The 25,423-nt window shown below is 41.1% G+C and overlaps 1 protein-coding gene across 1 annotated transcript; it reads right to left on the reverse strand.

Moving 5' to 3' along the window:
* Nucleotides 1-478: 478 nt before the first annotated feature.
* On the reverse strand, nucleotides 479-14,086 carry polr2a (RNA polymerase II subunit A). The gene is made up of 28 exons (XM_084134886.1): nucleotides 13,750-14,086; nucleotides 12,735-12,867; nucleotides 12,508-12,644; nucleotides 12,245-12,418; nucleotides 11,857-12,138; nucleotides 11,592-11,753; nucleotides 10,995-11,215; nucleotides 10,726-10,858; nucleotides 10,500-10,624; nucleotides 9,136-9,346; nucleotides 8,804-9,013; nucleotides 8,554-8,722; nucleotides 8,328-8,422; nucleotides 8,025-8,228; nucleotides 7,647-7,869; nucleotides 7,274-7,457; nucleotides 6,919-7,090; nucleotides 6,734-6,839; nucleotides 6,384-6,589; nucleotides 5,778-6,249; nucleotides 5,585-5,685; nucleotides 5,397-5,501; nucleotides 5,014-5,196; nucleotides 4,521-4,724; nucleotides 4,244-4,430; nucleotides 4,018-4,131; nucleotides 3,733-3,882; nucleotides 479-3,616 (listed from the first exon to the last, which is right to left on the reverse strand). The coding sequence occupies exons 1-28, from the start codon at nucleotides 13,834-13,836 to the stop codon at nucleotides 2,469-2,471; spliced, it is 5,898 nt and encodes a 1,965-aa protein (XP_083991012.1). The 5' UTR covers nucleotides 13,837-14,086; the 3' UTR covers nucleotides 479-2,468.
* Nucleotides 14,087-25,423: the final 11,337 nt, after the last annotated feature.

Here is a 25,423-nt window from a genome sequence, read left to right on the forward strand (position 1 = left end):
ATTTATTAAAAACAAGAACTAGTAAAGCATAAAATGTCTGTAACATCAGCTTCTTGAGAACATCCCTATGATGCATTTCCTTACATAGAAATTTAAAATGGGGAATTTGATCAAGTGATGTACTTTTGGAAATCGCTCTATATCTTTTACAGACTGTAAATCATAAGTTAAAACCTAAACAGAGTCTATTGAATAAAGTCTTGTGATGCCAAATTTAAGTGAACAATGACAGTTTTCCAGTTCTTTAATTCAATGACGTTCTGCTACCAGTAAGTTACTCGCTTATGCAAAACTCGACATTCACAATTAAGGAAATGCAGTTTAATCATTAAAAGGACAGCCAAGCCAAAATAGACTCTTACTCCTTTTGTAATTTAAAACCAGACTAAACATCACAAGTCTGTAACATTTTTAATTTTCAGGTGAAAATTTAACATTTAAACACCCATGTTTAAAAAAACACACAACTGACCAATAGTTTAGTCAAACTTTTTATTTTAAGTCAAAAACAAACAAAACAGATACAGAGAATGAAGTAATCAGATTGATTTCTATACAGTGGCAATTTCTCTTAATTTAAATTCTCATTTCCCCATAAACCTGACCCAGTTATTACTCAAACTCAAGAAAACCCTGTTTTTTTTCCATTTATACCATCATGCACACACACTTGCACACTCACACACACACTATTACTGGGAGCCTGGGTACAGAGTATTAACTGGATTTGTTTGGAACAACCATGAAACTGAAGGCAAACATGGGCATTAAAGAGACACTGTCAGAACTGCTCTCCCTAAATGCAATCTAAGGCCTTAAATCTAAAGCTGAATTATGCAAGAGCAACAAAGTCTTTTACAAGTCAACAAAACCTCCTGCAACTACCAAAGTCCAATTGGAAGAGTGAGTTGAGGGAACCACAGGCACCACTTGCTTTTAGGTAAAAAAAAAAAAAAAACCTCTAACACTGGAGTCAAATCAGTCTTTGTCGCCCTCTACAGTTCAAGCATAAGATGACCATGTCAGAATCAGCTGACAAAATTTAGGTTAACAAAAAAACCACAAGATCTAAGGGCGTAATGACGCCAGATATGAAACAGTGCATATTCAAATGAAAATCCAAACTGCACCTTATTCCCCCACCCCAAGCACTTAATCCAAAACGCAAAGCTGACCCAACAATGAAGCCAGCGCAAGAAAAATAGTGTAAAATAAATGCTTTTCCTCAGTAATTCACACAAGAGATTCAGTTCTAATTATTGATGCAAATATCAGAAAAACAATTATACACTTGCTAGATTAAAGGGTTGAGTGCTGAGGACAGGGAAGGTCTCGTAAGATTTAGACCTAGGTGGTTTAAAAAAACGTTAACATGGCGCAGTTTATGCAAAGCCATGCTTTAACCCCACTCATAGGATAAAAGAAAAATAAAACCAAAAAGGTAACAACTTCACACTCTGTGTGCTCAGAGGTACAAGACCGCTTGTTACCATTTTTTTTTTTTTTTTTTTTTGCAGTTATTGAAATTGTAAATTACTGGGCAGATGCTGGTGAAGGATATAAGGCTTGCATCTTTTGGGGACAATTGAATAGAAATTTGATGCCTAAATCAAGCATCCATTCCCTCTCTCCGATTCCTACAGAAGAGGGCAATCACTACACAACACTTTTACCCATGTCATGGGCTGGCATACATTAGACTACAGTATTACAAGACATTTTTAATCTGCACAATGCGTGTCAGCTTCAACACGTTTCTAATAAACAGCCACTTCCAACCACCTGTTTCTTTAGAAATAACTTTTTATGAGTAAACTCAAATTAGACAAATCAACATTAATATTTAAACAGTTCTCAGTTCTGACCTGGAAACAAGCGCTTATGTACACAAGAAAAAAATGCTATAAAATGTGAGAAAGGTCAGTTCCCCCCCCTTTCTATTTATGTTATAGAGATTTTTCAAGGTTTCATTTGAAACTTTTCAGATACAATCCACGGTTTTCTGTTTGAAGGCTTTTGGCAATACTTCTTAGATTTCCTTTATATCCAACACTGAATTTTAGAGAAAAAGTAAGGGAGATAGAAATGACAATGGAAAAAGGACTATGAATGATCTTTCTCTTCCAACAGTCAACCTCCTGCATCTTTCCACCAATTTTGAGTTACAGTTCTCTCTCTAAACTTAGAGCGACCAAAACGGTCTATACAAAGGCAGCCTTGTTTGGCTTATAGTTCAAACCTCTGATATAACAGATGCAACCACTGAAGCCTGTTTAGGGAGGCTATTTAAGAACAGTTCAAGAAGTCCAAAAAGGAAAAATCAAAAAGGATGTCACATGTGGGATCCCAGGTTCCTCAGTCTTCCCTGTAAATCACAATGACCCCAGCTGAGTGGCTTTCCTTCAGTCTTTATCCCAGGGTCAGAGTGCCTATCAGGGAAGTAGCATGAACCCTGGCACCAACCATCTTTAGTTATTTTCTTCATCGCTATCATCAGGGCTGATGGCTGGGCTGTAGGTCGGAGAGGTGGGGCTGTAGCCGGGAGAAGTGGGGCTGTAAGTGGAGCCCTTGGGACTAGTTGGAGAGTAGGTAGGGGATGTAGGAGAGTATTTTGGAGAAGTTGGAGAGTAAGTTGGAGAGGTGGGAGAATATTTGGGGCTGGTTGGGGTGTAGGTGGGAGAGGTTGGAGAGTAAGTAGGGGAAGTAGGGCTGTACTTGGGTGTAGTTGGGGAGTAGGTTGGAGAGGTGGGACTGTATTTGGGTGAAGTGGGTGAGTATTTTGGGGAAGTGGGGGAATATTTGGGGGATGTTGGGGTATATTCAGGAGAGCTGGGACTATAAGAGGGGGAGGTGGGCGTGTATTTTGGAGAGGTGGGGGAATAGGATGGAGAGCTAGGGCTGTAAGAGGGCGAGCTCGGGGTGTAGGTGGGAGATTGCGGGGTGTAGCGCGGACTGGATGGAGAGTAGGACGGTGAAGTGGGGGAGTATGAAGGAGAGGTGGGGGAATAATTGGGGCTGGTTGGTGTGTAATTGGGAGAGGTGGGGGAGTAGGATGGTGAGGTGGGACTGTAAGATGGAGAGGTTGGGGAGTAACTGGGTGATGTGGGTGTGTAGTTTGGCGAAGTGGGGCTGTAGCTCGGAGATGTTGGGGAATAGGACGGGGAGGTTGGGGAGTAGCTTGGAGAGGTGGGAGAGTAAGACGGGGAGGTTGGGGAATAAGACGGGGAGGTGGGGGAATAAGATGGAGACGTGGGGCTGTAGCTGGGGGAGGTTGGGGAGTAGGACGGTGAAGTTGGGGAGTAAGAAGGGGAAGTGGGAGAGTAAGAAGGTGAAGTGGGAGAGTAAGAAGGTGAAGTCGGAGAATAAGACGGCGAAGTTGGGGAGTAGCTTGGAGATGTTGGAGAATAAGATGGTGAAGTTGGAGAGTAGGAAGGTGATGTGGGCGAATAAGACGGAGATGTGGGGCTGTAGTTCGGGCTGGTGGGAGAATAAGACGGTGAAGTTGGCGAGTACGATGGAGAGGTCGGAGAGTAGCCAGGGCTCTGAGGGGTGTATCCACCAGGAGAACGAGGCTCGTAGGCAGGAGAGGTTGGAGAGTAATTGGGAGACAAGGCTCCTGAAAGAAGGAAAAGGATGTGCATAAGAGGACAGTTGTTTGCAACCAACTAAAACAACCAACAACGTTCATTATTCTTAAAAACAGAACAAGACAAAAATGGACAGTGGAGTAACCTGGTGAGGGGATATAAGGGCTAGCTGGTCCAGGTGATCCAGGAGAACCAGGAGTAGGTGACCAGGCAGGAGAATAGCCGGGCGAGAAGCCACTAGCATCGGATGCAGCGCTGGGAGAGAAGCCTGCAGCACCTGGTGTCATTCCACTTCCTGTATGTAAAAAAATGAATGAAAAAAACCAAAAAAAAACAGGCATGAAATGGAGTCTGTAAACCTATACAAGATAACTCACAGTAAATAAGAGTAGCTGTAAAACAAAACTTCAAGTAGCATTTCTTCACTCACCAACACTAGGAGACCAGGCACCATACGCAGGAGTGGCTCCTGTGTTCCACGGAGTCATGGCTGGAGACATGCCACTCATAGGGCTGGGGGCAGAGCCAAAGAACATGCCTGTGGCTGGAATGGAAAAAGCAATGGTTAATCAAAGGTTTACATTTGGGGACAAATTAGTATTGGCTTAATTTAAAGCTATAAAACAATTAAACAAGGGAAAGAGAGTCTGACTTACGTCCTGCGACACTAATACCAGGGATGTTGGTGGGGATCTCCATGCCATACTTGCACTTTTCAGCATCCAACAGCAGGTCAAAGCAGCCAGTGCCTGCAGGGGCAAGCTGTCCCAGCATGATGTTCTCAGACACTCCCTTCATTGGGTCACATTCACCATGTGAAGAAGCTTCCATCAACACATCCACCTATAGAAAGAGAGGGACAAAATTAAACATTAAGTTCTTTACAAGACCATCTTTATTGCTACGTTAAATGGGGCCAATTATTAAGCTCACCGTCTCTTCAAAAGAGCACTTCATTAGCGGTCCAGTGTCCTGCCTGTTGATACCGTGACGAGTGATAGCCATCAAGTGACCCCTGCAGGTCATTGTGTCACACAGCAAGGCAAGATGGCGGTAGTTAACGTAAGAACCGTCAAAAGAGATGACATGGTACAACTCTCTTTCCAGTGCTTTACGCACAGCCTCAATACCAAGAACCTGTAGGTGAAGAACAGACATTTCTGAATTTGATTTCTGAAGACCTGGTTTCACAAACAGGGCTTCGATTAAGCCAGGATAAGGCCATAGTTCAATTAGGATATTTAAGTAGCTTTTATAAACATGCCTTAGAAAAAAAAAAAAAAAAATTACCGGTGTACATTTTAAGATATGTCAGTGCAAGTTGCTTTGTTAAAAAACAAAAAAAACTCAAACAAGCATTTTAGCCTGGGACTAATCTTAAACATTGTCTGTGAAACCGGGGGTTAGACTATTAAACAATTCTTACAGTGAAAATCTCCACAATGTCATTGGAGGTGGTCCTGACAGGGTCCACGTCCTTCTCACTGAGGACCCTCATGAGACTGACTCCATCTGTTTCCAGGATCCACTCTTGTAGGGCTTTGAACTCTCCCTCTTCTGTGATGATGATTTTCTTCTTGTTGTCTGTCTGTGGAAGATGCATGTACACCTACAAGTGCAGAGAGTTAAAGAAATTAAGCTCCAATCTCATGGCCATCTGAAGTCATTTTATAATGCACGAAGTTACCAATTAACCAATTAACACTCCCCATTAGTCACCATCCACCCTCTGAAGCATGCCTACACTGCCACATGGGCTGGCAGGTAAAAGTCTGCACCGAAGTGAACTTGTTGAAAAGGGAAAAATACCTTGCTGATCTGCTCAATGCCTTGCAGGGTCATGTCTGTCAGCATGTTGGACTCAATGCAGCGAAGGAAGACATCGTCATCCATCTTATCCACTACCTCCTCATCCTGGACACAAGAGCCAACATTTAGGATTCAATATATAGAGAGAAGCAGCCAGCTATGTGTGCACACCAGAAAGTTCAAATTACCTCTTGAAACTTGTTCTCATCACTATTCATGATGCGGATTCGCAATACCAGTTTCTCAGCATTGTCATCATTGAAGATGCAGTTTAGGTCATCACCAAATCCTAGGTGATGGACAAGGATTTAAGTTTGATGGACTTTGAGGTGGTACTTAAATTTCTATGTATAAACATGTACTTAATCATCTCAAGCCCACCTGCATTGATCTTCTCTGCAATTTGCTCCATGGTCAGCTTGCGGTCAGTCATGTGTTTGCGGTCAAGTTCAATACGCAGCAGCCAGGGTGAAATGCGGGTCACATCGAAGTCAGGCATCTCATAGTACACGTTGACCCACTCCTGATCTTCAGTCACCACTGTGTTCTGTGGGTTGGGGTCATAATAAATGGCCGTGTTGGCAGTGACCTTGCGCAGGGTTGTGTGCTCCAACCGACACAGGATATCTTTGGCCCTCTCTGCGTCACGGGCCGCTTGGCCCAAGAGAAAGACGGTCAGGGAGGGGGTCTTGGGTCGCTTGGAGATGTTGATAAGTTCTTTGAGACGAGGCACACCGAGAGTGACATTTTTGGCGGACACACCGGCGTAGTGGAATGTGTTCAGGGTCATCTGAGTAGCAGGCTCTCCCAGAGACTGGGCAGCCAGAGCACCTACCATCTCACCAGGGTGAGCCTGAGGAAAACAGTGTCAATTCAGCCAATGAGCCCACTTGTAAAAACTGATCTAATTGATAAGATGTTATTATTCTCCATTTCATTATTTATTCAGGTGAAGAGATTCAACTGCACTCAGCAAGCATTACTTACTATGGATTGGTTAAATTTGGTCTCGATCTCTCCCAGCAGCCAATCAAAAGCCTCTGTGCTAAGACGGAACTCCTCAGTCATTCTCTTAGAGCAGAGGGTTGAGCGCAGGTGGATGTTGAACAGCAGAGTGGCATTTTCCTGGGCTTGCCTACTTAACTGGTCTTCACCATTTACAATAACCAGCTTCTTACTCAACTCTTGAACTCCTACACAAAATCAGAGAAAATATTAATGCATGATCATTACAAGGCCACAAACACAATGCTGTGGACTACAAATGTAAAGGGTGGTGCAACTAATGACAAGGAAGAATAACTTGGCTTATATTAAAAGGTGTAAGTTTAACCCACCTTCAACTACTCGTACTGGGTTAAGGTCAGTTGGTGTCCGAGGATTGATGCGGAAAATCTTCTGAGCATTCCAGATCATTCTGGCCAGATTGCACGGTAGTACCACCTATGGGAAGCATGTCAGTTTGGGTCTATGGACATATGATACTAATGATGCTTAAATAAGTAATTCTCAAGGGACAGACCTTGCTGTCTCCTGTGGGGAAAATGGCCCTCAGGATCTCTCGGTCTTCCCTCATCTTTTCAAACTCTTTCTCTAGAGCACTCTGGACATGGGCATTGGTCATCACATCTTTCACCACATCTTCCTGTAGAGTGCGGCGAAGAGCTCGTTCGTTGGTGCTGTCAAACCGGAACCTGTATGATTAAAGAAAGAGGTGGAAAGTTGAATCAATGACATTAGTCCGTTACCTGTGTATTGGCATTGTCCTTGTTGTTTTGGATTATTATAGTTTTATTTATTATAATATTTAGCTCAAACTATTGGCAATCTTTTAACATTCCTGGAAACATTTCAATGAGCACAAAAACAGCACTCACTTCTTTTCAAAGGCTTTGTTGGATGGCTTAAGTGTGGCCATGTTTTGGAACTCCACGGCCTCTCCTGCCAGCCCATCCTCTCCATACCTCAGCTGGACAACTTGGTTGATTGAGTTTCTGACTGTAGCATCATACTTTACCATAACTGACTCCATAGACTTGATCAGACGACGCTGAATATAACCTGAAAGACAAAAAAAAAAAGATTAATCAAAAGGTATAAATACAATTTCAACCTTTAACCAAGGCAAAACTGATGGCAATTTTGCAGAACACATCTTACTTGTAATCTGATCTTAATAGTAATACTTGTTTCTTGTCCATTTAGGCTTAGCCCCCAAATAGCTGCTGAGTCCATGTGCCTTTTCATTACCTGTCTCAGCAGTTTTGACAGCTGTGTCGATCAGACCCTCTCTTCCTCCCATGGCGTGAAAGAAAAACTCAGTTGGTGTGAGACCAGCCAGATAGGAGTTTTCCACGAAGCCTCTACTTTCTGGACCATAATCATCTTTAATGAAGTGAGGGAGGGTGCGGTGTTTGAAACCGAAAGGGATTCGCTTGCCCTCAACGTTCTGCTGCCCCACTACAGCAATAACCTATGGGGTGAAGAGGGAAAACCAATATAGAGATTGATCAAATTGTGTGAAACCTGACATTACTATGTTTGCATGTACATTTTTAAAGTCCATTTTCTGGTTTAGACTTTAAAGAGTCTTTGAATTTAAGATTAACACCAACTGTCTTCACTCACCTGAGAAATGTTAATTTTAGAGCCTTTTGAGCCAGCCACCACCATGGATTTGAAATTGTTGTACTCTGACAGTGACTTCTGGGCAGAGGATCCAGTCTTGTCTCGAGCATCGTTCAGAATGCGGTTGACCTGGTTCTCAAAGGTCTGTCTCAGAGTGTTACCTGGGGTGGGCTCCAACTCATTGTTGTGGGCTTTCTCAATGACCTGTGAGGAAAAAAAGAAAAGTCAACATGCATGACTGCGTTCATGTACGAGAGCCTTATGACAGCCATGATATTAGTTACACATAATATGCCAACTCACCTCTATCACATCCTGTTTGGCTTTCTTAATAGTGTTCTGAATGTCCTGATATGTAGCCTTATCAGCAATGGAGTCTCCGATACCAATAGAGTGACCTGCAGCAGACGAGATGGTAAATTAAGAATAGATTTAAGCAAGTGACTTAATATTTGCATGGTTACAAAAACTGCTTTAATCTCCATTTGATTTTTTTTTTGGGGGGGGGGGGGGGGGGGGGGGGGGTTACCTTCAATGAGCAGCCAGTTGTTGACAACAGTCTGGATGTTGGAATAGAAGAGTCGTGTGATGTCATGCCCCATCTCAAGGTATGAGATATGAACAAGAGAGCCAGCTGAGGTTCCCAGTGACTTCTTACACAGGATCCCCATGATCAGCTCACCGTTCTCCACAATTACCTGCAAAATGAATTGGATAAGGAAAATGTATAGACTTAATTTTGCTTAAGTATGTCCAGGTTTGGGGCTGCACTACTGCACCTTAGTGTCTCCAGGTGAGATGTGTTTATAAGGACCGCTGTCCTCTTCATCAGGGTGAGTGCTGTGTGTGCGGATGGCATTAATGTGCCCAGGGATGATCAGGCTGAAGATCTGTTTGCCCGTCCAGAGGGGTCGAGGCTTTAATATAGCCGGTTGGGGCACTTTGCCATCCCATGTAGAGAGAAACATGAGGAGGTTCATCACCTCACCCTAAAACGAAGCACACAAAAGGAAACAGAAGAGGGCATATCTCTTCATTAGCATGAATCTCATGTACTTGTACACCCAGCTCATTAAATTCATAATTCAGTCCCAACGCTTTGTAAACGCACCCTCTCTAAAAAGACATCTCTCTTGGTGAACTTGCGCACAGCTGTCAGTGTGTCCTGCACAATACCCATCACGGGTCTGTTGGACTGTGGTGTGACAATCATGCGAGGCACCATAGCCAGCTCCTGGATCTCAGCACGGGTCTCCAGAGATTGCGGCAAGTGCAGGTTCATCTCATCTCCGTCAAAGTCAGCGTTGTATGGGGTCGTAACACTAGAAGTAAAAAGGATTTTCATTTTTAAAATCCTTGTCATCTTCATAAAACCAAAAACCCTTTTTTTAGAAAAATGCTGCTAAACATGAGCATTAACTATTTCTATAACGATTTGTTTCTGCAATTATAATGTAGCGCATTCCAAATCTATAAAGTACCTACCCATTGGGGATGTTCATTTCGTTTTTTTTCCCCCCAAACCGCAAACAAAACTCGTTAACCAATCATTAACCGATAAGATTGTTAGATTAGAATGAATAAGAGTCTGTGACCCTTTAAAAACAAAATCGGATTTCCAGGGGTTTAGTTTTACATGCGCAAATAGCAGCATAAAGAACAGAACATGAGGGTTTATCGTCACATCACGCACCTGCAGCGCGTCTGTGAATGGAGAAAAACAAATTAAAAGTATATATATAAAAAATACGCTAAATATATATTTTACTTAAATTAACAGATTTTTGTGACACTCCAAAAACAAGTTCATTCAAAGGAAACGGAGACGGCAGAAAGCGCATCCAGATTGTTTTCTTTATTTTACAAAAGCACAATGTTTTTGTTTTTATGAATGTACAGAAATAAATGTAAAAGGATTAAAGGGTAACTGTAAAAGGTTAAGTCATATCTGTATGACCAAATGAGTACTGAGACGTTTCGGCTGTTATAAGGAAACAATTCAAGTGATCACCCAGACGCATTTGACGTCACATTCTATTTATTACCGAAATAAAATACTCAACCAAACATAAAAAGTTACTGCTCAATTTAAATATGTTGTACAATCTGTGGCGTTCATGACCACCGCCCGTGACAGTGTGATGGAAAACATTGATAATGGAATGCGAGTGAAGTACAAAGCCTAGTTTACATAATAGTTCAGCATCCAAATACATTTCAAATATGGAAACCTTTAGATTTGTGCTGAATGCGAGGGGCATGTGACATGAGCCTAACGCCGGTTTCTGTTTCTCTTTAAATGAATTTGTTTTGGCTTGTGACTAAAATGTGACATATCTTTTTTCTCTCTCTGAAAAACTAAATTTTATAGGTGTATTCTTAGTGTTGGTTAACCAGTTAATTATGGGCATCCCTACTACCCATGTATCAATCTATAAACAATGTGACACATCAAGTCTTAGAAATCTAGCATACCTGAGGTTGAGTCGAAATGTTGACCAAGGCAAGATTCGTACTCTATGCCCCATCATAGACATTTTGTGCAGTGTGGGCTGTCTGTTGAACACAATAATGTCCCCATCACACATGTGTCGTTCAACCTAGAAAAAAAAACAAAAAAAAAACATGCATTTCAAATACTGTGCTCACTATAACAGCAAATTACATTATATTCCAACATTAACCAAGGCAAGATACTAACTTTGTATCCAATCTGAAGGTGAAGGTCACTTGGTTTAGGATGGAATCGCAGGTCAATTCTGTCCCCATTGTCACGGACGATATATTTGGCTCCAGGATACTGACTGTTACCTCTCCTCACAAGCTCTTGGAGCCTGTAAAGTTGATAAAAAAATAAAATAAAAAAAAGATTATGGAAAAGAACAGAGCACAGGGTCACAAAGTCACCAAGTTTGAATATTTTGTAAATGAGATGTGTATTCATTTGAATACAAGAACTCCTAATAATACCTGTCAATGTTAAAGGGTGTGACGATCTCAGGGAAGGTCATGTTTGCGGCAATGGACCGGGGAACTCCCACCTGGTCGATATGCAGGTTGGGGTCTGGCGTAATGACAGTTCGCGCAGAGAAGTCTACGCGCTTCCCCATCAGATTACCTCTGACACGTCCTTCCTTACCCTTTAGCCTCTGCTTGAGGGATTTTAGTGGGCGACCAGACTTTTGCATTGCCTGAGACAAGAGCGTATGACAGTACAGTCTAAGTCTTCACCTTCTACTGTTAACTCTCACTGGTTCAAAAGACTAAATATCAAATTTATTTTGATTGGCTACAATGTCATGCAGCAGTTTTATTTTTTGAATAAAGGCTTGAATAACCATAGAACTGAATTAAATTTGTATTTTATTTATACTTATTTCAATACATATTTAATAATAATGATAATCAACATTTTAATAATGTAATTGTTCAGTTTAATTCTGAATCATTTATAATAACTGAATGAATATTTCTAATACAGTTAATAAGCAAGTAATAATTGTTGCTACTCATACAAATTTTTGGCATAAGCCTGTATTTATTTCTAAGGTATAGTGTAAACCTTACCCTAGGTAGACCTGGCAGTTCATTGTCCACCATGGTGGCCACGTGGAACTGAAGCAGCTTGACATCCTCTGCTATAACATGAGCTGCAGCTCCACTCTGCTCATTTCGCTTCAGCTGGTTATTGATCTTCACAATGTCAGCCAACTTGTGTGTTAAATCATCCTAGGGGGAAAGTGTACAATTGAAAAATCTAACAGCCATCAGTACAAAACTCTGCAATACATCAGACTTTATTTTCCCCCACTGTTCAAGAAGAAATGCTAACCTGGTTTCTAGCAGAGCCCTGCATGACCACAGCCGGTCTCACAGCAAGAGGGGGCACAGGCAAAACTGTGACAATCATCCACTCAGGACGGGCGTATTTGGGGTCCATGCCCAGGATCATGTCCTCTTCATCTGAAATGCGTTTGAAGATCTCATGCACACGTTCAGGGCTGAGGAGAATCTTCTTCTCCTGAGAGTCTTCATTCACGTGCTTCCACTCAGCATACAGCTCCAGGCCAGAGCGTCGGATACGCGGCTGGTATCTGCCACAACCTCCATGACCCTTGAAATGTAAAGATGAAAATCAGTTTTTAAAAAAAAGCATGAAACCAGTGAGCTTTAAATACACAGGAAAGCATTAAATGATTAGAGAATTATGAGTTCTGTACCTTCTCTTTGGTGAGGTCTTCCTCCGTCTCCTGCTGCTCCACTCCAAACTTGTTGTCCATCTCTTCTCCACCCTCACAAATGTTTTTGCCTTTACAGAGGTCATAAACGTGGGTCAGACGCTTCCGTGGCTGCCCCTTCGACTTGGTCAAGATGTCTTTGATTTTTGGATTGTTCTGGGTAAAACAAAATTAAAAGTTAACCATACAATAAGGAACATTGTAACAAATCTAAAAAAAAAAGGCAAATAAAAAATACGGCATACCGAGTCCACAAGGAGCTTTGAACAGAAGAAACACACACAGCGGAGGACCTTCATGATCTTTGTGATGAAGCCAACATGAAAGACTGGCTTAGCTAGCTCAATGTGACCAAAATGACCAGGGCACTCAGTCATGTTACCTAAACCACAGCAATTAAATAAGTACACAATGCATAACAGGAGGAGCTTTAAGTGTTTAAAATGAACCAAAAACTAATTTATGAATATACCTGCACATGTCTGGCATCTGCCTGACCTCTCAATTACCCCTTGCCGGGGGTCCATGAGTCCCCCCAGTTTAGGGCGTCCTCCCTCTGTGGTCTCAGGGTACTTGATGCCCCCTTCAGTAACGGACATTCGTTTCTGAAACGAGAACGGAAATGGCATTAAAATGTCTTGCATTTTAACAACAGTGATGAAACATTGGTAAAAACAAACACATTCTCTAATAACATTTGAGAAACACAAGAACAAGAGCAACCACAGGTTTAAAATAAGCAATTTTAGATGCAAAATTCACCAGATTACACTTTAAAAATGTCAGTTAGAAAGCGGTTTAATAATTCCATAATAATGGGTTTCCATAATAAAGTACTTTGCACCCATAAAACATACATTAATCACAAAATGAAGTGTCTGCACAACTGCATTCATTGTAAAATATTTCAGCAGAAACAAGATTTAAAAGGCTATGAAAATGACATTTCTAAAAACCAGTTACTCTTCATTGGTGTCTCATAAGAATCACATAAAATGCTATTTGTAATACATTTATTGTAAAACATAAGTGCACTTCATAAAATTAATGTATTTGAGCCGTTTAAAAAACTGAATCATGAATATAAAACTTCACATATTTTATTGCCAGAAAGGGAGACACAGGGAACAATGTGGAAACTTGGGAGAAACTCTGGGTCTACCATGTGACTCCAAAATGGTCAAATAAAGTAAACAAACAATAAACATTACAACGAGTTAAAATTATATAACTTCAAACAAGGCTTTCCGTGTCGTGATGCTAATTGTAAAAGTAGGACTCTTGTGTAGTGTTTGTTCAACTTTCTAAACACATGCTCTTACTAGAGGCAGAAGTTGCTAGCCGGCTAAGTTAGCAAAACACAGGCTCACAGAAGACACTGTATGTTAATATCCGTATTTAATAGGATTTTAACAAGATGATGATTTGAGTAATACAATAATACTCAAAGAAGTAAGAGAATACCCCTTCCCAAGAGCAAAACCTACAAGTTCATCTGGGCTGAGGACGCCGAATTGCACTCTCTTGATGAGGCGCAATGGGCATGCGCTGTCGCTGGAAGGCGGTCCGTGCATCCTGTCTATTCAAAGAGACGCGTCCTCCCCCGGCACGCCGCTTTGTAAGAAGGAACACCTCTGAAACGCCACCAAGACTCTCCTGGCACCCAATGGTGACCGGAACTTGTCCGATGGCGGTTTCCCAGTGACCACCGTGTCTTGCTACTCAATGTGCTTTTAAATTTGTGTTTATATACTAGCTATTGTAGCTACCGGCAATCCCCTTCCCTTTCCCCGATCTACACGCCAGTGCGCTCTAAGCGCATCTGAGAGAAGACTGCTCTCACACGGCTTTATATAGACTGAATGCTTTGCTACAGGTTTACACAGCCTACTTGGCAGGGGCTGAACAGTCAGAGGGCGGGTTATGAATCGATGTTTCTGAGCGTTGATTGGCCGTGAGACTGCAACATATGAATAATTCATTCAAATTGACGCAGAACCAATGGAGTTGTGCGCTTTTGATTCCTGCGAATCCCATGTAGGGGGAGGCGGGACATAACGTATGAAGAGATTTCATAGGTCCGTATAAACCAGGGGCGGATCCGTGGACACTTAAGACATGAATATTGAATTATATTCGGCAAAATGAAACCTTATTCGTCTAACGTTTTCTCAATATGCATGAGCAGAGAGCATTTGGCCAATTGCAACCAACGCTTTGACGGCGGTAAAATAACTTTCTTGCCGCCCGCCTTCTTTACGAGCATTGCCGATTTTACCCGACTGATATTTTTTCACCCTCTGAGCAAAAATAAAAAAAACCAGTGCTGTTTCGTCCGTCTCGCTCTGGATCAGCTAAGAGTGCTGGAAAAGAAGCTCGTGTGAGAGGCCTGCACCTACCGTCGAGGATTAACACCATTATTTTTGTTTTAAATATGATTTTTATGTAATTCATATAATTAATTTTCTCTTATTTTGAAGATTTGTTAATATTTCCCGAACTATTCATTATGATTTCCCTTGATTTATTTGTGTTCTACGGGAAAATGCAAGAATCCACGAGGTCGAGTAAAAACAATGGCTGGACGACATGCGCCTTTCTCGGTATGATCAGCTGGAAACACCGCTGAAAGCCTGGGTTTTCGGACAGCACATTTTTAATGTAAAAACACTCGAGAAACGTCGTAGATTTAAACATTTGATGTTTTTTAAACTATTTGGACAATTTGTACGTTCTAGCAGTTCATTGTAAAATAAAAAAATAGATTTGTACACCCAGGCCATGTTGTTCCACAGAAAGGCGCTAGCTTTAGGTTTCTTGTTACTAGTTTTCATATAAACAGGCGCACGTCCATGATTCGTAAATTATTTCATTTGATAGTCTAATATGGTCCTTATTCTCGCAAGTATAGTGTAGTCAAGAAATTGTAGTAATGTAACATGATGTTACCTAGCGACTGTTGTGAGCTTTTGCTAGCTTGTTAGCCGCCATCCTTTGTGGAATGGGAAAATTAAACACAACCCGTTTAAACGATTACGGCACATTTTCTTTAAAATGTTATTTGCTACCTTTAAAATGTCAATGTGTGTTTATATATTTGAGTAAATTGCTTTACATAAGGGTAAATATGAAACATTGTTCGGCTAAATACCCATGGATTAAGGTTACATTGTAGACAGTTGGAAGTAAAAGCACAAAAACGTTTTTGAAATGGTTCTTATTCAAGCACATTTTTATACGTGATTTTGTCTCTTAGATGCATGTTAATAATGACACGAGAAATACAGAAGACTGTAATATGCACGAACATTTATGATTGTTTAACCAGTTTGGGTTTAAAAAGCTATTTTCGATTATCCTGGTCGTCTTTGTATGTTTTCAGATCGTAGATGTGCCTTTTTAACCGATCATGTGTTACTTGTATCACGTCCATGTTAGCCTGTTAGCATAGAGCTTGGATGGTTACGTTACGTATGTACCTAACTTGCATTACAAAATACATAGGTTCTCCAATTAGTTTCCGATTGAATAATTACATATATTGCTTAATACGACAATGTGTTTATAACCGAAACGAGTTTGTTTATTACGGCTATCTCAACAAAGCTAATCGGATAATAGAGTAAGAGCTTATGTTGATCTTATGTATCAAGTCCAAATCGACTCGTTCGATCCCACATGTAACGTTATCTGGAAATTTAGGTGATACCATTTTGGATAAAAAAAACAAGGTATTGGTTCTCCAAAGAGCTTTAAATTTTAGTCCCACTGCGTTAATAGTCAAAATCTCATTATTCTTGAACGAGAATATCGAGTGTTAGGTCAAGATCTGAATCGGTTTCCTAATTTAAATCACATCAGTGCTTAGAAATAATACCAAATAGATATACATTTGAGGGATCATTTAGTTTATGGCGGGTACAGTGGCGGTGCGATGAACAAACATGGAGTCTGTGCTTGTGTACTTGGGCGGGTTTACAGGGCAGAAAGGAAGCGGAGTTGCGTAACTATAGATTGAAGTGAAAGCCCGAGCTAGCTAGCTAGCTATAGCTTTATGTTCACCGTGGAAACATTATTCTACAAAAACAAATTTAATGCGGTGCGTTGATAACATTGAAGGCTGTATCGTTGTTTCTGGGAAAAAAGTACTTTGTAGATATTGAGCTCAACAACCCACATAACAGAAGTCTTGTACTTGGTGTGCCGTTCATGTCTGTGCAACATGGAGGAGTCCCCGCTGTTTTTTTTTACATTCAGATTTTTTTCAACATTAGCACTGATTAACTTTTACTGTTTTACTGTCATAAAGATTATAGCTTAATGACCCATACAATAGTAAATGAAGGGGCAGTTCACTCAGAAATAAAACTTTTAGACTTTATGGTTTTCTATGGAGCACAAAAGGAGATGTTCAGTTAAATGTTGGGGATTTACAGGAATGAAAAGCTGCAACTAAAATAATTCTGCCTAACATCTCTTTTTGTATTCCTAACGTAAATTATGTGGTTGAGATCACATGGGGGTGTGTAAATGATAGAATTTTCATTCTTGGGTGAACTGTCCCTTTGTCCCTGTTGTCATCTGGACAATTGTCACAAAACTTAACTCTGAATGGTTTGAAATATTCATGTATTTCATTACATGTTCTTATAAGTATTTGGTGTATAAATAAACTCGATTTGCATTCAAATGATTGGTTTTCACTTTTTAACCTGCATGTTCCAAAACGAAAGAAAAATAAATCTTGTGTTCTGTTGTCAGGGATGCAGTACTTTAAACTTTTCAAGTACACATAAGTAGAATAGTACAAATTGGGCAAATTCCAATCGGAAGTGAGCATCCCTATGCCCTACTTTGAGGGGCAGAACGTGACAATAAATGATTAAGTTACTTCCTTGAAGTTACCATTGCATGTTCTCTTCGCTAACAGACCTGTGGAAGGGCCCTTCGTGAAGGGATTCAGTTGTTCACTTTCTTTTGGAACGCTCCCACAAATGAAGTGCCCTCAAGAGTGCAAAAATGCCGTTTAAAATTCGCCTATTATCTGAAAGTACAAATTTCGTCTGTTTACGTAAATAACGCTGTCCAGGTAGTCTTATAGTTCAAACCGAGCTGTAGCGCCACCTTGTGGCAGACAAGATTACACAATTGCGTAATTCATTCCTTCAGACTCTTGAATACTTTTACTACAACATAAGTTTATTTAACCTGCTGTAAATAAACTTAAGTCTGTGCGTTTTAATAGAAGGCATTAACAAGTATATATCAATTTGTAAAAGGCATTTTAAACCTGTAGATCGGTTCTGTGGAATTTAACATTGTGGACCAAAATAAAATCTGTCTAGTACCTGAAAAGACAAGGTATTAACAAATAAAAAAAAAAATTAAAGGATGTTTTCCATTTCTTACACATTGCAAAGTAATTTAGAAATATGGTTCCTTCAAGACATTTAACATAGCACTAAATATTATTGCAGTGCTAGAAACTAAAGTAAAAATATCATCTCACTTAGAGTAATTCCAAACAAGAAGTGAGCTCACTTGAAAAGTGAGAAAATATTAATAGCACAGGCAGACCAGACATTACCTAAAACTTCATATGACACTTCTTAATAGGCTACCACATTAGGGCCTGATTTCACAAACTAGGCTTAGATTAAGCCAGGATTAGGCCTTAGTTCAATTATGGCATTTAAGAGGCTTTTATAAATGTGCCTTAAAAAAAAAAAAGCATTACTGGTGTGCATCTTGATACAAAAACTTAGTTAAATTTAAAACTGCTCAAACACACATTTTAGTCTGGGACTAGGATTAAGTCTTGTCTTGTGAAACCAGGGGGTGGTGTTAATGGATAAGGATAGGTTTAGGGTTAGGTTATCTCCTATACAGTTTTTTCTTTTTCTGATATATATTGCTGAGAGCGTTGTCAAACTACAGATCAGAGGAGAGACATGACCACTAGATGGAAGCTATGAGCGCAGTTCAGACAGCTGAACGCTCCTGTTACTTCACCAGTCTGTGGATCTTCCTCTTCCAAGCGGAAGCCATAATCAAGCAGAAAATGGGATGTGCTTTGATCATGAGCTCTCAAGGAAGCCCTGTTGTTCCAGTTTAGTAATCACAAGGCTCCACAAGTAAGCTTGTTTGGTAAAAAAAAGAAAAAGCACATTTACCAAAGGAGTGTAATGATATGTTTTTAAGATGGAAAGGACTGAATGGTATAAAGTAAGTCTTACAAAATTAAGCTCACCAAGCAGAAAAATGTTTCTAAGCCTATATTTTAATCATCAAAATGTTCTATTATTTAATTGACACATCATATAATTATGATGACTGTGAAAAAAAGGCTAAATGTCAAATGAAAGGAAAAAGTAAATAAAATGCAGTGCTAAAGTAATTACACTAAATGGCACTTCTCACTTAAATTATAGTTTATATCTGATTATCCCAAGCTTATATCGCAGTCATTTTATACCTTCTCTTGTAAACAATATGGTAGACCGGGAATGGTTATAAAGTGGGGTGAGTTGTAACACTGTCAGTAATGTTCACCACTTAGAAATTGAAATCACTATCATATGAGCATAGGAAAGGATAGAGGTGGTAAGTTCCGGTGTACTAATATAAGGGACTTACAGAACAAAAAAGTTTGAGGTAAACTACCATTAAAAAGTTTTAGAAAAAAAAGAAAGAAATTAATACTTTTATCCAGCAAGGACACATTAAATGGAGCAAAAGTGGCAGTAAACATTTATAATATTACAAAAGATTTCCATTTCAAATAAATGCTGTTCTTTTGCACCAAATCAGCATATTAGAATGATTTCAGAAGGATCATGTGACACTGAAGACAAATGTCTGAAGTAATGATGCTGATAACTCAGCTTTGCCATCATAGGAATAAATTAAATTAAAAAAAATATTAAAATAGAATATACTTATTTTAAAATTGTAATACTATTTCACAATATAACTTTTTTATATCCTCATTTTTATTTTGGATCAAATAAATGCAGCTGTGGTGAGCAAAAACAATTAAATGAAATGAAAACTTATTTTTACCCTTTTGAATTAAAATGCTTAGAATCCAGGTTGATGTGGGTTGATATAATTATGGGACACATTATGGGAAAGAAAGGATAAGGTTCCATATGATGCTTTGGACTGTAATATTTTGAATTATAAATTGTGTATCATTGTGAAGCATGTACAATAGACATCCTTACACACTTCTTCATTTTCACTTTACATCAGCTAATAATTGAACCCCCGGTTGCTGCCTCTTTCTGTGAATACACACATAGAGACAAAGAGTGAATTCAGGTTGACTGGGACACTTTTTGCCACTGAGATGACTGGGAAAAAGTGATTTTCCTTTAAAAGTCTACTGCTTGTATACATTCATAAGGTCTTCCAGGTTTGTGGAATTGCACACACAGACCAGCCACTAGTCATGTGCCTAAACTGAAAATAGAGACAACTTTTTTTTTGTCAGGTGAATCTCTTTGCCCTAATATATTTACTTATAATTATCCCCTTAGATTTTAAGATAATAAATTAGATCAATAATAAAATTAAGCCAATTATAAATAAAAGGTTCACTGTGTTATGGAACAGAGACTCACAACAAGGATGAAAAGGATAATAAACAGCTTATTTGAGATCGGCGGGTATACGGACATAAAACAGGTATGTATCACTGACGTTGGCAAACAGGAATGATGAATGCGATACTGACAGTTCCTTTGTGTTGTAGATGGATAAGGAGGTTGTGGATGAGGTGGATGATGGCAGCTGGTGCACACACAGAAGATGGGAAAGAGGTAAGTAGCCGTTGTACGAGAGAAGACCACAGAAAGCCAGGGAGATATTGAAGACATGGAGGATGCAGGTAGACGAAACAGTAAACGTAACATACACTATACTGGAAGTAAGTGATGAACATAAATGAGAGTCCTTACTCAAATGAGACCAGACAATGTGACAGAGTGATGTGTGTGCTTATATGCTGCCTGTGGTGATGAGATGATGATGTGCAGGTGCAGGTGATCATGAATGACGTGCAGGTGATTAGTATTCAGGTGATAGTGATCTCTGTGATTGGGTGATGGTGGAGCCTGACTGATCCCTGACAGTACGCAGTGGAACTTCAGTACCCTGAAGTTCCGCAGTGGTCATGGCAGTGGGTAAGCCCTTCAGAGGAATTAAGCGGCAGGATTTAGAAAATCGGTCTACTATGACTAGTATGCATGTGCCGAGTGAGTGAGGTTGGTACGTTGTGATCTGGGGACATAGATGCGGTCTGGAGGACACCCCGGCGGAGATGGTTCAGAGAAATTGGAGGAGAGTTGCTGGAGTATGGACCATTGGATGGGGCATACAACGATTTCATGAGGCAAGATGGGCTCAGGCTCTTCAGATCTTTCCTCAGAAGTATGGAGACGGGATAGGGCATCCGCCTTGAGGTTGTGTGTACCTGGACGATAGGAGATGTTGAAATGGAAACGGGTGAAGAATAAAGCCCATCTTGCCTGTCTGGGGTTGAGTCGAGATTTTTGTGATCAGTGAGTACAGTAAACTTCTCCTTAGCACCCCCCAACCAATGTCTCCATTCCTCCAACGCGAGCTTTATGGCAAGCAGTTCCCTGTTACCGATGTCGTAGTTTATCTCTGCCGGGGATAGTTTCTTAGAAAAGAAGGCCCATGGATGGAGACGTGCTGGAATCCCCTGCTGCTGAGATAGCACCGCTCCGACCCCGGTGGTGGATACATCGACCTCTACGATGAATGGCTTGTTAGGGTCTGGATGAATCAGGAGCGGTGCGCTGGTGAATCCTTGAGGCTTTGGAAAGCTTGGGTGGCGGTCAATGTCCATGACAGAGACTTGGGCTTGTTCTTGAGGAGATTGGTTAAGAGAGGTTATGGAGCTCTAATTGTGGATGAAGCGGCGATAGAAGTTTGCAAATCTGAGAAACGTTGGAGTTCCTTAATGGTTGAAGGTGTTGGCCAGTTTCTAACATAATTTACCTTCCCCTCATCCATCTGGATGCCGTGTTCACTGATGTTATAGCCTAGGAATTGCAGTGGCTTGATGGAAGGAGCATTTCTCAGCTTTCAGGAAGAGCTGGTGTTTTCTGAGGCGTTGAAGGACCTCCGTAACGTGTTGGCGATGTTCGGCCAGGCTCCAGGAATATATCAGAATATCGTCTATGTAGACGATCACAAATCGATGAAGGAAGTCCGGAGCACCTTGTGCATTAAATCCTGGAATTTGGAGGGGGTGTTTACTAACCCATACGGCATGACCAGGTATTCATAGTGCCCTGTAGGCGTCACGAAGGCGGTCTTCCACTCGTCCCCCTCACATATCCGGATGAGGTTATACATGCTGCGGAGGTCCAACTTGGTGAACACGGCTGCTCCACAAAGTTGTTCCAAGGCTGCTGGGACGAGGGGAAGTGGATAACATAATTTAGCCTCCGCAAGCCTCCGTCCTTCTTTGCCACAAAAAAAAAGCTTGAAGCAGCAGGGAAAGTGGAAGGGCAGATATAGCCCTGTTGTAGAGCCTCTTCGACGTACTCCTCAATGGCCTTCTGTTCTGGAAGAGACAAAGGATATATTTTACTGTGAGACACTGGCTCATCCGGAAGGAGGTCGATGGCGCAGTCCCATTGCCGGTGTGAGGCAACGGCGACGCCCGTTTGGGGCAGAATATGTCACTGAAGGGGGCGTAGCAGGCTGGGATGTCAATCAATTGCTGTTCTACAGGACGTTCGATGGAGGTGGAGTTGACAGGAAGCATCACAGGTTGAGGTAGATGAGGGAAGCATGCTGGAAAACAGCTATCGCCCCACTTCAGAACTTCCCCCGTTGTCCAGGAAAGATTGGGGTCGTGTTGCACTAGCCACGGGCGCCCTAAGATGATACCAGCGATGGAATTCTCCAGAACCAGAAAGGAGGTGGATTTGGTGTGCAACTGTCCCACTTGCAACTGGATGGGTCCCACGGTCAATCGAACATGCTTATTGTTGAGAGGTTTGCCAATTATCGAGTGAACCTGATAATGGGTTTCGGAGGACCTCTTCTTAAGGTTGAGCTGGCGGCAGAGGGAATCGGAGATGAAGTTTCCTGCTGACCCAGAGTCGAGGAGGGCGTGTACTGGAAGAGAGATGTGGGAAGCAGTAAGGAGGACTTCAGTGGTGAGAGGTTGCATATTGACAGACGCAGAATGTATGACACTCATCATGGGTCTTGGTGGACAGATTGGACATGCAGTGATGATATGGCCACCAGCACCACAGTACTAGCAAAGACCCTGGGTCAGCCGCCTCTGCCGTTCGGTGTGGGTGAGACGAGCACTATCCAGTTGCATGGATTCTGGTTCTGGAGAACTGGTATCCTCTGGTTGGCGAATGTTTGAGGGTGAAGGCCAGCCCCGTAGCTCGTCCAAACAGAGCAGCATACGACGGTTGGTTGGGATGGAGAGATGAATGAACCGTTTGAGACCGAGCATGTCGTTGTATGCTGCAAGATGCAGTTGCAACATTGGATTCAAACCCTGCCATTAGGCGGTGAGGAGCAAGCGCTCATTCCAACCACTGGCTGCTGCTAAGGTCCTGAACTTGAGGGCATAATCAGAAACATACATCTTTCCTTGATTGAGATGGTACAATTGCTCACCGATTGAAGTATCGCCCCTCAGGGATTCGAAAGACATTGCAGAAATGAGTAGTGAAATTAGTTAGGGTCTGTGACAGGTCCATTCTGGTTCCAGATGGTTTGTGCCCAGCGGAGCGCTCGACCCTTCAGCAGGGAGAGAATGAAGGCGGTCTTAGCTCTTTCGGTGGGAAAATCGCTGCGACTGCATCTCCAGGGCCAGCAAACATTGGAGGAGAAATCCCTTGCAATCCTTTGCCGAACCAGAGTAGGGCACTGGATTGGCCACGGGACAGGAAATCATGGGTGGTGAAGAAAAGTCGGTGACGGGTGATGAGGAAGCAAGGGGGTAATCCAGCATCCGGAAAGCGTACCTTCTATGGAGACATCCATTGGCTAACAAGCCATCACCTGTTAGCATTCCATTGACTCCCATTCATTTTGACAGCGAATAACTTTACATCTGAGGCATTTAAAGACTCTATTTGTCCATTGTTTATTTCTAAAGAAACACGACAATGTATAAAAGGCTCCATTACCTTGTATCTTACATTAAGGCCCCGTAGAAGCCGTTTTTGTAAAAATAGGCTAACGATTGCTTCATAACCACGCGACAGCACAGTAGAGAAATTACTGTATAGACAGGAGGAGAAGCTCGCAGGCAATCGGGGGGACGTGGAGGCAAAATGACAAATTAATTAATCAGAATACTTACCAAAAGTTGCTCCTGCTCCTAGCTCATGGACAGCTCCTACTCACACTCTCCGTCTCTGCAAGATTCGGAAGGGAATTCCAAACTGACGTTGACAAACAGGAATGGTGAATAAGATACTGACAATTCCTTTGTGTTGTAGATGGATGAGGAGGTTGTGGGTGAGGTGGATGATGGCAGCTGGTGCACACACAGAAGATGGGAAAGAGGTAAGTAGCCGTTGTCCGAGAGAAGACCACAGAAGGCCAGGGAGACATTGAAGACACGGAGGATGCAGGTAGACAAAACAGTAAACGTAACATACACTATACTGGAAGTAAGTGATGAACATAAAACGAGACCAGACAATGAGACGGAGTGATGTGTGTGCTTAATGCTGCCTGTGGTGATGAGATGATGATGTCATCATGTGCAGGTGCAAGTGATCATGAATGACGTGCAGGTGCGGATGATTAGTATTCAGGTGATAGCGATCTCTGTGATTGGGTGATGGTGGAGCCTGACTGATCCCTGACACACGGTTCTATAATGTTAGTTAAAGGTCACATGACAGGTAAACAAATATTTTTTAATCTTTTTTAGTAAATGTTAAAATTATGTATTGATTATATTTATTATTTATTATTACCTAATAGCTTTTCATTAAACTCACAAACCCCTGCAGTTCCTTCATGAACCCCAGTCTGCGAAACCCTGACGTAATATTTAAAGCTACACTGTGTAATTTTTTGTTGATTCTTAGCAAAAAACACTTTGTTCTTTCAAAATGATATGTGCTCATTAATGTGTAATATAATAGAACATTTAGAATACATACGAGCGAGTTGCTCGAATGGCGGCAGCCATGTTGCACCTCCATCTTGAAAATACATTAGCCAAAGAGGGACATACCTGGAAATTCAAGCTTCACCTTTCGCGTTTTGACACTCAGTGGCACCGTGACGAATGTGAGGGGGAGATTACTCGCGACTGCCGGCATATTTGAAATAATACGGCCACCGTAGGAGTTAAAACGCCCTCGGAATGGGAGGGGCTAGAAAGTAATATTCAGTTGGTAGTCATAAACTATTTCACCGCTAGATGGGAGAAAATCCTACACAGTGTAGCTTTAATGAACTTCATGTTGATAACAAAGAATGGAATATATTTTCTTTCTCTTTGTATTTCTATATTAATATGGTAGAATATTATCCTATTCAAATCAATGTGATAAATGAGTTAGGTCAAAAGTAATCTAAAAAGTAACCCAAAAGTAGTCAGAATAAATTACCTAAAATGAGTAATCTAAATTACATTACTAACAACAATTTTTGTCATGTAATTTGGAATCAGTAACTGAATACAATTTGTAAGTAATCTAGCACTGCAAATACACACAAGTGCATCATCAACCCCTTCTGTTGTAACTTTCTCAAAGGGACAGTTCACCAATAACTCTCATCATTTACTCACCCTCATCGTTTCAAACCTGTATAACATGTTAGTCAACTGTTGTTTTAGACCCTGCTGACTTTCAATGTATGGACAATAACAGTTTCAATATATTTTATTTTGTGTATATAGTAGTAAAACGTCATACAGGTTCAGAACGACTTGAGTGTGAGTAAATGATGACAACATTTTCATTTTTAACCGGTTCCTGACTGTCACTTTATACCTCATTAATTGATTTAATGTATGCTATACAATTTGTGTCATAAGTCAGTCCTCTAAAATGTGATTTGCAACCCATTGTTATTAAAAATCAAAAAGTGATGAACACTTAAAATATCTCAGAATGAGAAAAAAGCAAC

This window comes from Abramis brama (genome assembly GCF_963993115.1).
Source record: "Abramis brama genome assembly, chromosome: 14".
NCBI classification, from domain to species: Eukaryota; Metazoa; Chordata; class Actinopteri; order Cypriniformes; family Leuciscidae; genus Abramis; species Abramis brama.

Coding starts and splice junctions, on each gene's coding strand:
- polr2a (XM_084134886.1), bottom strand. CDS start 13,836: ATGCACGGACCGCCTTCCAGCGACAGCGCATGCCCATTGCGCCTCATC. Junction 7,458..7,646: donor TGTCAAAACTGCTGAGACAG/GTAATGAAAAGG, acceptor TTTGTCTTTCAG/GTTATATTCAGCGTCGTCTG. Junction 5,502..5,584: donor ATGAGAACAAGTTTCAAGAG/GTAATTTGAACT, acceptor TCTTGTGTCCAG/GATGAGGAGGTAGTGGATAA.